Genomic DNA, 12,412 nt, shown 5'->3' with positions numbered 1-12,412 from the left:
TGGTGGAAATATGCTCGACATTTTTTGGCTAGGATTTGGTAAACGAAAAAGTATTTGATGCGCAAAACGAAAACACAACTATACATTCGTTATTATAGCTTCAGCTAGCACTTAAACTCATACAATTATTATCAGTTTACCACTTGCAGATTTGTAAATGTAGGTACGTCGCCATCTTGCGGTGGAAGCTCAAGATCATCGTATTTAAAGCGGTGATTTAAAATGTGCTTATAATATCCGTAACATAATTGTTATAGAAATATCGCCAAAAATAAGTCAATTAAATAATAATGTTTTTTAGAGCTCTCTAACCTAAAAATCGCAACTTTGCCGCAACTTTTAAGCTCTTGGCCTGTAAAGCCACTTGTTTTACTGAAAAATCATATTTACTGTAATGGCATGAAACATTTTTAATCGTTATTTTTTGCTTATTAGACGCAATTATCAATTTTGAGCATTTCAATCAGGGTGTCTATTGCCATTATGCTCGTTAATAGTATATTTCTACCTAATCTAAAGTGTAAAATTAGTAGTAATAAATCATTTTCAGTTACCCAATTCTGTTTATATTTCAGTAAGAAACTTATCTGTTATTCATTGTGATGAGTTTAATTAAAAAACAAGATTTTAATTTACAAAAGTAGAGTAAAAAATAATATTCGAAAGCCTACCGTATGGTAAATTAAGTATGTATTATCCACTATTCGCTAAACATAGACCCCTGAAGAAAACCTTGAGTCCTGGTCAAAAGGTCGTGAAAATAAGCCCATCCCAGTCAAAGGCAGATAACTTTTTTACTAAATCTAAAAAGTTATATTTCGGTTTCACCGGGCGAAATTTAAATATAGCTTAGGGCTAGAGGATTAAGAAAAAAAACTATATTTTCACCTATGATAGCGAAAAAAGAAAGTTTGAAAATAAGTGTAATTATTAGGCCAGACAAATTAGCCGAGTAAAATTTAGATTTCGCTCGATCCGCGGCGGGAGCGAAATAATTGCTCTTTTAGGATGTTGTGTCGGGGTGGCACCAAAAAAAGAAATCTCGCACACACACAGCGACGAATCAATTAATTACTCGTTTTTCCACTAATGTATTCGCGCTAGCGCGCGTATACACGTGCCGCGACGATTCAAGACAAATGTGCGCCTTGTCGTGGACGTGTATGCGAGATTAAAAGCGAATTAATCGTGCAGATTTGAGAGCATCGAGATTTATATCTATTCCGCTTGATTTATCGGCCGTTGCAGCAATTTTAAATGCGACCCATTAAGTTGCCCATCGCGCCGCCTAAATAATTGCGTATTGCAACAAAAAAAAATCCGGAAATTGAAAATTGCTGATCTATGCGAGCAATTAATTTCACAAGGTCGAAAAAAGCTCATCAAGCGTCGAGCTTTTCGGTTAAGGCATAATATTATAAAATCATCATCGTCATCTTCGAGATTGAGAGTTGCGTAATCCACCTGTCACGCCATCGCCGTCGTTTATATATAGACGCCATGTCAATTTAGAAGAATTTTTTTTTTTTTTTGGTGAATTACAATTTTGGTCATGTATACAAGAAGTTTTCTGGCTAGTTGTAACTCAAGCAGCGTGCGAAATCCGAGAGAAAAAAAATATAAATATCCAACACTTCGTCGCGGCTGCGTGTACTTAACGTCGACAGGTTATTACTGGTATGCTTGGACGTCGTCGACGACGACGGCGCGTCAATGATCTAAACGTTTTATTTTTGGGACGTTTAATTATTTGTATTAATCATCGATCCGCGCGCACACACATCGTCGTGCATACGACATACACTAGCGAAACCATGAAAAAACTTTTGCAAAAAGAAGTTGCGGACTCCTTTTCAGCGAATAAAAAGTAAAAAAAAGTTGGTCGTTTCGTTCCTCTTTCAATTAGACTTAAAAGAGAGAGAGAGAGAGAGAGAGAGAGACGTTACCCAATTTCGATTCGTCGATTCGTCGACCACACGACGGCGTTGCGGAGGAAAGAGAGAAAAGTTTTCTCATACCGAGAAAGTAGTAAGTTCGTATACATAGGAGAGAAATTCCTGGGGTGGAACCGGAGTCTCTATCGCTCTGACTATACAAATGCATAATAAATACACAACTCATCGTGCTCGTCAACAGCGACGACGAAGGGGGAGTAAATCATCGTCGAGCTATATTACGATTATTGTTGGCTATTAGCATCGCATCGCGTAACTAAATGCCCTCATTAGTTCGCCTCGGCGCAGGCCACAACTCCGTGTGTGTAATACTTACGATCCCTTTGTGTGTGTCTATAGGTACGTATTAGTTATGTTTTCGCTTAACTCTCTGTCTCTCCCTAGAGTGGTGTATTATACATTATATATTTGAATACGAGCTCTCGACGATCGATTCGGTGCCGGAAGCCAAACGTCTCTCTGTCTCTCGGCTAGCTCAGTGCAGAGAGAGACAGAGCTTTGAGCCGGAAAAATATACTTTATTGTAATTGATTGTCAGTCGCTTGGTATTTTTATTGTCAATCGCCCGGTCGCTGATATTGCATTTTGAGTCATGGCACAAAAAAAGTAAAGAAGAAGAAGAAGGTACAGAAAAATATACGAGTTCTGCGCTCGAGGGGACTCGGACGACGACAATGTTGCGCATATGCATAAAGATGCGAGTATATAGAAAGGCTTGTATAATCAGCGAGGCGATACTAAATCACAAAAATATAGCCGCTGCTCTCGTTATAAGGGCTCTTCGACGGCTGCCGCGCATCCTCTGAATTATCATCTCTCGACTGGACTGTACAGTACGCGATTAATAGTTTTACACGACTCCCGCGATCGTAAATATACAATTCCTTCCACGTGCGAGCTAGTGCGTACAAGTCCTTAAAAAGACCGAGGCGATCGTAAATTCGAAGCTTTATTATAATATATATACAATGCGGCCCTTTCCCGATAAAAAAAAGTTACATGCAGCCATGCTTATACTGTGGCCCTGCTTATGTATCGACGCGATTCGGATTTCATCGCGCGTACCGCTGTACAAGCATCTAGCGAGAGCATTTATAGATACGCGCAATGCAAATTAACTCGTTACGCGGCGGCGGCGAAGCTGGTCATGCGGTGTATCAGCAAGCCGGTATTATTAAAGGCTAAATTTAGTCAAGTGTTGTGTGTGCGCGCGCCCAATAGTCAGTTGTACCACCGTGGTATATAACTGAAACTCGAGTCTCGAGTTCCGATTACATATGTATATAACATAAGCTTCAAGAAAAAGTCGCGTACAATAGCTGTAGGGGAGATAAAATCGATATATCGGCGGCAGCCAACGATTCTGCTTTATCGTTGGAGTACACAATATACCAGACGCCGGTATAAAGGAATATATAAGCGAAGAGAGCTCTCGGTCTCTCGCTCCGACGTTACCTATAAATATAATAGCAACGCAGTTTAGGGAGAGTCGATAGAGCGCGCCACGAGACGGCCGCGACGGACTGCGGAGCGGAGCGTATAATATATAGCGTATCGTATCGATTGTTCGCGCGCAAAATACAAACCGATTGCTCCTGCTGCTGCTGGAACGGACGGAAGCGCAAATCGTTCTGGACTCTTTGGGCTCATATATAGATCTTGTGCTTCGAAGCTTCGAAGGATCGTCAGTCGGTGAGCGACTCAACAGCAGCAGCAGCAGCAGCAGCTATAAGCCAATTCTGACTCTTTTTTTTCCGCTCGCCGCTTTAACGACTTACTACTACGGCTGATCGTAACTCCTATAAGACAATCTTCGACATTTTTTTTCCAGGTCAGTCGTGTAAGTGAGAGAGAGAGAAAAAAAACGTGTCGAATTTCACCGAGCCGACTCTCTTTGGATCGGGTGTGCTTTACGATCGAGCACAGAGCTACTAGCCTATAGTGCGAGCCGCGTTGTAAGACACGATTTTCGGACGCGCGCATAATATAACACACCGGTCAGTCGTATACAGTTTTTCTTGTGTGCACTTGTAGTACGCGGAGCGATACACACGTAAAGATCGACAATAGATTGATGCACAACGAGCGAGATCGAACAACTACACAAACGCGACTTTATCACATATGCACATGCTCTTGTGTATTTGTGTCTGTAATATTTGTTACAGCATATACGACACACACTCGCATATGTATAGGTACATCGCAGACAAAGAGGGTCGCAGTCGCGCTGCCGGAAATCTTGAAGGGGGTGGATATAGGCATGGGCCGTGTTGGTTGGTTGGTTCATGCTAGTAGTTCGTTCGTTGGAGAGAGAGAGTCAGCCAGAGTCTCTCGTTATTGTTAACGATGACCTCGTGGCATTGATGCAGTTTTACACAAACGAATGCCAGATCTATCGAGGCAATCGGCCAAACTGCACCGTTTCTCTCCTTTTGGATGGAGCTTGCAAGCTCGTCGTTTGTGTCTGTCTATGTGTGTGTTTTCCCCCTATATTATCCCCTCTCCACCTGCACTGCTACTGTGTGTACCACCATGATTCGTCCCTCCCCTCCCTCCCCTCGATGCAAGCGAGGAAAAGCTAATAAATGCAAAAGCTATTAGGTCCGCACTGCTAGAGAGATATTGGCCCCTCGGCTCTCTCTCTCTCTCATTCTCTCATGACGATCATGATCGTGATGCGCTCTCTCGATAGGCCGCTGTCCCTGCCGCACACACAAACTGTAATGCACTTTGTGCGCGCTGCGATCCGTCGAGAATCGACAGTATGGGCTTTACCTTTATACTTTACCTATACCGGTCGTTCACTGTGTGTGTCTATATCTTGGACACACTATCTTCTCTCTCTTTGCGCCGTCGTCCGCCGTGACCAAGCGGCGGGGGAGGGAGATTATAACTTGAATTATCTATCGTGCGGCTAATGCATCGCGGCGCGCAGAGGACTCTATACTACTGCTGCTGCTGCTATCGTGCACTCGGGACACGCTATATATCGCCGACGTGGTCGGTTGGCTACCTCTACCGTGGGTCTTATTGACCACACGACCGTCGCCGGCTTTTGTGTTCATGGCCTTTTATATTATGGACTTTGATGCGCTCGTCCAGGCAGCATATTACATTATTGCGTGTGTGGCGCAGTGCAATGCACAGCCGCCGACGAAGCGCAAAACCGCTGCCGCAGACGTGCATATATACGTACGACGGAAAAATATGATATGTACCTTATCAAGCGCGCGCACAAGCTGCTGCTGCGACTGGTGGAAGGGTAAAAGGCGTCTGGGTGGGTGGCTGCGTGTGTGCAGGCGCGGCGAAGTACACCCGAAAAATCGGCATGAGTCAGGCCGAAAGCGGCGCGAAGAGAATAAGATACGTGCCGGGGTGTCACATGCTTGTTCGCGTCGGCGGCCGTGTCGGCGGGGCGCATCGAGGAAGAAAAGTTGCATTCTTATAAGATTTATAAAATCGAGCGATGCGCTCTCTGCGCCGAGGCCATTTTTTTACTCTCCCTCCCCTTAAATGGAATATCTGCGTTCTAGGCTCTTTCTCTCTTACTCTCTTATCTGCGCGCAAACTTTCGCCTCCCAAGCCTGAGAGAGAGAGAGAGAGAGAGAGAAGCAGAGGCAGAAGAAGAAGCTGAAAAAAGGGAAAAAGGGAGGATTGTGTGCGGTACGAGGGAGGGCGCGTCTCGGGCTTTCGCTTACTCCGGCTTTTGAGAGGATCGACTACTACTGCTACTACTACTACTACCACCACTACTGGCATACTTTTTGTCTGAGCAGCAGCAGTGAGAGAGATCGAGAGAAGCCCTGAATCCGCAAGCTCGAGCGCGCGCGTGCTGGGGTTTTAAGCGCGCACTGCACTCGCATGTAGAGACGCGCGCGCTTCTTCCTTCATATATATGATGATGAAGAAAACACACAACGCAGCAATATAGCTCTCTGACAGGGTAGAGGCGTACCAAAAAAAAGATGATATACCTGGCCGCATAAGTCATCGTCTATCTCTATCTATGTGTGTATGTGTGTATACTTTGCGCGTTGTTGATGCGAGAGCTTGCAGCTCAGCGGATCGCGCACGTGTTTACCCACGGACTTATGTATACACAAAGAGAAATGTCGTATTTTTGCATACGCGCATAGATCTTGATCGTATTTGCATGTATCGTTCTTTTTTCCTGTTTGTAATCTAGCTTATTTCTCTATATGTCGCACTCACCTGGAAAACGAGGAAGAAGGGCACCCACTGGTAGTACTTGATGTGTCGGGTGACAGGATCGCTGCCGTGTCGGCCGTCCGAGCTCGCAGCCTGCTGCTGCGCGGCCAGCCGCTGCCGATACTGGTAGAGCATCGAAGGGCCGACCCCGGGAAACGCCACGTTGACCCCGGCGACGCCGAGCATCGCGCTCGTCACGAAGTACGTGCTGTGAATCCAGCAGTAGGCGTTGAACGCCTCGGCCGGTATGTCTCTGCACATTTTTTTTTTCATGGAGAAGAGAAGCAAGTTGAAAAAGAGAAAAAAAATCAGTCAGTTTGTAGGTATGTATGTTATGTGTGTATAGGTATAGGGCGGCCGGTGGCACGTGCGATATAGCGTTAGTGGTAGTAGTGGCAGGGTCTCGAGAGAGAGAGAAGCCGCGTCATGCTGCAGCTGCAGCAGCATCCATCGGAGAGGCAGGAGCTAGGCACAGCACACCAGGCAGCGAACGAGGCTGTTTACCTTTTGTAGCGTGCACAAGTTTCTTAAAACGCTGCTGCCATCCTCCTCGCTCGCTCCTTTCTCTCATTCGAGCTCTCTCGCAAGCTCTTGCAAGCTCGAGCTTGATTGTATCTATATGTCGCTCCTTTATTCTATCTGTGTTGCTGCTGCGCTGCGCGACTATATGCCTTGCCTCCACGAGCCAACCCTTGCCAAATTTACTATAAAAACATTTTTCTTCTCTCTCTCTCTCTCTTTCTTTTACTTTTTTTTTAAGTTTCTTCCTGCGCTGCTGCTGCCGCTGCCATTCGTTGCTGTTTATTTTCCAAATCAGATGAGAAAAGTTTCTTTTTCCAGCTCCCTCGAAGTATACAGTTATAAACGTGAACGAGAGATAATTATTGGTTACGGAATTTTCGACTTTTAAAAATCGCCGCATGTAATGGGCCGCGGGAAAAAGTAAGTAAGTAAGCTACAGCAGCAGCAGCAGTCACTGGATCAGAATGAGAAATGAATGAAGCAGCCACAAGGAAGAAAATTACCTGGTATGTACGCAATCGATGGGATTGCCGACGGCCTGTTTCATCGAGACCATCGCGGAAAACGTCAGCAGCAGAGCTGCCGTGAGCACGTGGAGCCTCGATACGAATCCGTCGTTTTGTACCTTGCTCACCTAAATTCGGGCAGAAAAAGAAAAACAGCACAGACGTATAGTAAAAAAAAGAATAGCTCAATCGTATTATGTGTATGTGTATGCACGGGCCAAAGGACGTATTTTTCTCAAGAAGGATGCATAGGAAAGGAAGAGAAAAAAATAATTTATTTCGTCGATCGCGATCGCGAGCTTGCAAGCACTCACGTGCTCGTAGGCTATCTGTGTCTATGTACGTATGTATTATATATACACCGAGGAGAGCCGAGCCAGCCGTACACACGTATAAGCGCGGGAACAAAATCGAAAGTCGTATAATAGCAGTCGACAGTCGGTGCCACCATTGCTCGCCTATATAATACATACGCGCGCAAGCTCGACACAACGTACAGTGTTCTCTCTCGGACCGGTTACTCCACGAACAACGATTTATATTTATACGCCAAGGAATAAAAATATTCAATGGGTACGAGTGCAGCAATAAAGGTACTACCCGACCCTCCTCCTCCTCGTATGTGTGTAATAGCCAGGGTATAATGTAAAATAGCATTACACGCGCGCCATAGCCATATCTCGACGAGAGAGCCTCGTGTATTTTGCTATGTTGCTACTACAACCACTACTACTTTTTTTTTTAACGATCCCATTGTGTCGTCGTGTCATCCTTTTCCATCCCCTCCCGTTGCGTACATTACGACCACGCGCGCGTTTTTCCCATCGACGATCGTCATCCGCGAGAGTAAACGCGCGTATACGTATACAAAGATGGATACGCAGCGATTCCGCAGCGCGGCGCGCAATATTATCGATAGTCCCGATCATCGTTTTCGCTACTACTGCAGTATAACCATTCGAGCTTGGCAACAACGACAATTGACGTATTATTCCTTTCCAATCCCTCCAGGGGGACCCTCTCGCTCTCTCTCATTTTTTTGTTGTTTTTTTTTTTTCGTTCCTGCCCGCTTTTTTTTCAAGTACACATACTCGGCATATATCGCAATGCTTACATATATACACGACAACATTTTTTACTCTCTCTCATCCATCGATGTATATTTGCGTAGTGGCATCGATTTCATCGGCTCTTTGAGAGAGAGAGAGACTTTCTCTCTTCGGTCGGTGTGTGCTTGCAGCAGCCGCGCGCGCGGCAGGCTAGAGAGAGAGGAAATTCGAACGAGGCCAGGACACAATTTCGAATCATACGGATTATGTATCCTATCGGAGGAGAGCATCGTCCAATGAAATTTATCAAATAAAAAATTCATCGTTCTGTGTACGTACGTAAGTATATATCTCTCTCTCGACAAACATACAGAGAGAAGAGAAGAGAGAGAGATGCGCTCGATCACGGCAAAGGCAAAAACAGCGACCGAATGCGCAATTTTGCGATATTGAATTATTATACGCTCGAATCGACGAAAATAAACACAGCACACGGACGAGGAAGAGATGGATGGATAGAAGCCTGAGACTCTAGCCGCAAAATTATAATGGAGCTTGCGAGAGCTTGCAGGCGCGCTACCGACCGATGCACGTGTGTGTTTTAGACGCGCGTGGCGTGGCGTACGGCGAGCGCGCGCACATGCCAAATTTATATACGCGCAAAATTAAGTACTAATTTTCTACTAAATTAACCCTGGCGATTGACCGATGGAGGAGAAAAGCGCGCGATTGGGACGGACGCTGGAGAAAAAGGGCAGCGTCTGCGTATTTATTGCTGCCAAGAAAGAGCCGCCTACACCGCGCGCGCCCCCCGAGTCGAACGCTATAATAGAGAGAGCGAGGGGGCAGGCAAGAGAACGAGCGATCGAGTCTCTCTCTCGGACTTGCAGCACACCGCGCGCGCAGTATATAGTGGAGATAAGTACGTTGAACTCGCTCTGTGTGTGTGTCTGTCTGTCTGTATGTGTGAGTAAGTGCAGGTCCACGAGAGAGCTGGTGTAGTACGCGAGTGCACGCGAGGATAATAATGAAAAAAAAAAGAAGAGAAGAGGGAAGAATAAGAGACAAATTTTCCGATCTACTTCACTAAAACGTTAAATCGTTTTTGCGAATTATTTTTGCCGTGTGCAGCTTCAGAGAGAGCAGCAGCAGCAGTAGCCGATTGCGAGCCAATCTTGATTGCGCGGTTGCTTCTCCGATGCTGCTGCTGCTTCTCTCCGCTACAGTGTAGCAGTTATTTGCATAGCATAAAGTCCGCGTTGTTACTTTTTTTTTTGTCAACCAAGTCGCATATTAACCCAAGTAGGTCCCTGTACCACCGGAAAAATAACACACGAACGGCGAAAGCTCTCTCTCTGCTCTGTGAACGCGCGGTATAACGAGTATATACAAATGCGACCAAGGCCGCACCGAATACGAATACGAAAAGAAAAAAAAATAATAATGATAAATAATAATAATGAGCGCTCGCAAAACGACCGAATCTATTATCCTCTCCAACTCCCGCGGTTTTCCGCTGCGCTCATGCGGCTGTGCAAAATTGAATACCCCGCGCGCGCGCGCGACGCGATTTCGCAGATGACGATCGCGGATGATGATAATTCGGGTTAAATGCGGCGCGAGCTTTTTAAGCGACCGCGATCGAAAGAGCCCCGAGCGATAATGAAAAAAAAAAAATGAAAATAAAAATAAAAAAGGCAACTCACGTTGAAAAGGCAGTATATGCCTCGAATGGCATCCATGATCCAGGCGTCGTGGTGCCTGCTACTGCCGCTGGCTTTCCTCTTGATCTTCAGCAGCTTGAGCCAGACATTTGTCTTGCTGCGTCCCCGGGCCCGGGCGGTGCGGCCCTTCCTGCCTCCGCTGGGCTTGTAACCACCAGCACTCGTGCCTTGTGCTTGCTGCTGCTGCTGTTCACGATTGTTGCCACTCGCGCTCTTGCGGCCGTCAGCCCATTGATGATGATGATGGAACAAGGCAGCCCGTAACTCTGCGCCGCTGCTGCTACTGCTGCTAGGGCCGAGTACGGACTTCATGCTTCAGCTTCGGGCCGATCATCTGCTGCTGCCGCTGATGCTCGACATCACGCACACACACGAACGCGACGACTAAGTAAAAAAAAGAAACGAGCGGAGGGATGGATGGCCTTCAAATGAGTAGTATACACGAGTACGCAACACCACCGCCGCCACCGCTGCCGCCACTACCAACAGCTGCTTTGCTGCTTCCTCCACTTCTTCGTCGTCAGCTTCTTTTCCTTCCACTACTACTTTTGCTGCTGCTGCTGCTGCTGCTGCTGCTGCCATTACCTGCGATACATCATGTTCCGCAAGCTGCAAGCTTCTGGCTTGCTCTTGGGCTTTCAGCGCCAGAGCCGCTGCTGCCGCTGCCGCTGCATATAGTAGCTGTAGTAGTCGCAGCGCAGGATAGCAGTGGTTGTACTATATATCCTCGAGAGTTGAAACTGGCTCAGATACATCTGCGTGGCAGCACAACATCACAGATAAAGCAGATAAGAATTGAAGAAGGTTTTTTTCCGTTGCAACTTTTAGCTCGCTCGCGCGCTTACTACGTGTACACCACTACATACTAATACTAGTCTACTACTACGTACGAGCGCGGCATAGCTCTCGACTGTGTGTTAAAAGAGAAAACTTGGCTCGGAGGCGCATTGCTCTTGTTACGGAGTGCGCAAGAGAGAGAAAGAGAGAAAGAGAGAGAGGATGGAAAAGCATTACATACGGGGGACGAATGATTTACGAAAATTGCTCAGGAATTTCATTTTCTTCTCTCCCTCTCTTTCTCTCTCTCTCTCTCTCTCTCTCTCTCTCTCTCTCTCTCTCTCTCTCTTTCCAACGGGAGAATCTGCTCGTGCGCAATTAACAAAAAAGCAAGCAAAAAGCAACAACAAAAAAAGCTTAGCCCCACGTACTCGTACGCGAAGAGATGGCCGAAAAAGCGCAGCGAAGAAATAAGCTCGAAAAAAAGCTCGCCGCGCCACTTGTGCAAATAATAATGAAGTTGTGACCACAACGAGCGCTAAAGGTGTGGATAATACGACGGTGGAGTACGCGCGGCGGAATACTCTTAACTTATAATGTGTATGTGTGTTGTTTTTTGTTTTTTTTTTCGTCTCTTTTTCTTGCGCACGAATGCGGTTTTTTCGGGTGCATATCCGAGATGCGCTGCTGCTAGCTCTGGAGTCCGAGCAAGAGAGAAAGCGAGCGAGCGAGCGAGAGACTTAGTTATTGTTTCCGTGCAAAATGAAAAGCAAAAAATTGAAAGTGTTAAAGAATGGGTTTGGCAAGCTCACCCGATGGGGCTCTCCGCATGCATGCCTGCAAGCTCTCTTGCTCTGTCTCGCTCTCAAGGCTACCACTACACATTCGCGCGTTAGCTCTGGCGCGTATAAGCTGCTTTTAATACACGACGTATACAGAGAAAATGCGCGCGCGATATTATAACGCGGCAACAACGTGGTGCGAAAGAAAGAGAGAGGAAGAATATTTTGGCCTTCTTAACGCACCATTGACGCTTTTGCGGCTTTTGCTTATATATCTGCAAATTTATGACAAACGCGTGCATATTACGCGCTCACTTTTTTCCCTAATAACAACAACAACAACAAAAAGCTCGCGCGCGCCACGCAGTTAAATAGCGATGTGGCAGCTGTGCAGCAGCTTTCGACGCTGAAATATATATAATATATACGTAATATATAAATCGTCACGTCGTACATAATTGCTCTTGCCCGGCTTAACTCTCTCTCTCCCTTAGCGCGCGCGACTTAATCGCAGAGGACAGCTAGCCGCCGCCGCCGCGCGGCGCAGGACGATTAGATTTGCTACGCCGCCATCACCACCACCACCGACTGGCCGTACACATAGAGAGAACTCTTCGCGCATTAAGTTTGGAAAGTGGGTCTAACCACGGAGCGGGCGACACATACATACATAGAGAGAGAGAGAGAAGTGGTGGCGGCGCGAGGCGCGTTATTATGCGCACAAAAACACTTAGGCGCGCGCGGCGTGGGTACACAGTGCGCACTACTACTACTACTGCTACTCTGCCGTGTGTGTGCAGCACAGTAGCAGAATTGCATTATCACACGGCTTCCTCGCCAGTTTTTCTCTTCCATCTCTCTCTGTGTCCCTTCCCCTCCGGTCTC

At 46.5% G+C, this 12,412-nt stretch overlaps 1 protein-coding gene across 1 annotated transcript; it reads right to left on the bottom strand.

Annotated features, from left to right (window-relative positions):
- Nucleotides 1–6,140: 6,140 nt before the first annotated feature.
- Nucleotides 6,141–10,280, bottom strand: LOC111694361 (innexin shaking-B-like). The gene is made up of 3 exons (XM_023462273.1): nt 9,951–10,280; nt 7,193–7,323; nt 6,141–6,420 (listed from the first exon to the last, which is right to left on the bottom strand). The coding sequence occupies exons 1-3, from the start codon at nt 10,278–10,280 to the stop codon at nt 6,141–6,143; spliced, it is 741 nt and encodes a 246-aa protein (XP_023318041.1).
- Between the last annotated feature and the right edge of the window lie 2,132 nt (nt 10,281–12,412).

The sequence above is a fragment of the Trichogramma pretiosum genome, unplaced genomic scaffold (assembly GCF_000599845.2).
Source record: "Trichogramma pretiosum strain Unisexual culture from Peru unplaced genomic scaffold, Tpre_2.0 scaffold9, whole genome shotgun sequence".
In the NCBI taxonomy this organism is placed as follows: domain Eukaryota; kingdom Metazoa; phylum Arthropoda; class Insecta; order Hymenoptera; family Trichogrammatidae; genus Trichogramma; species Trichogramma pretiosum.
Note: the sequence above shows the minus strand (reverse complement) of the source record. Positions and strands in the feature narration are given on the sequence as shown.

Excerpts from the sequence above, each read along its gene's own strand:
- LOC111694361 (XM_023462273.1), bottom strand. The coding sequence starts at position 10,280 with ATGAAGTCCGTACTCGGCCCTAGCAGCAGTAGCAGCAGCGGCGCAGAG. Across the intron at positions 7,324-9,950 it reads GCATATACTGCCTTTTCAAC|GTGAGCAAGGTACAAAACGA; the intron begins GTGAGTTGCCTT and ends GCCCGAATTTAG. Across the intron at positions 6,421-7,192 it reads ATCGATTGCGTACATACCAG|AGACATACCGGCCGAGGCGT; the intron begins GTAATTTTCTTC and ends AAAAATGTGCAG.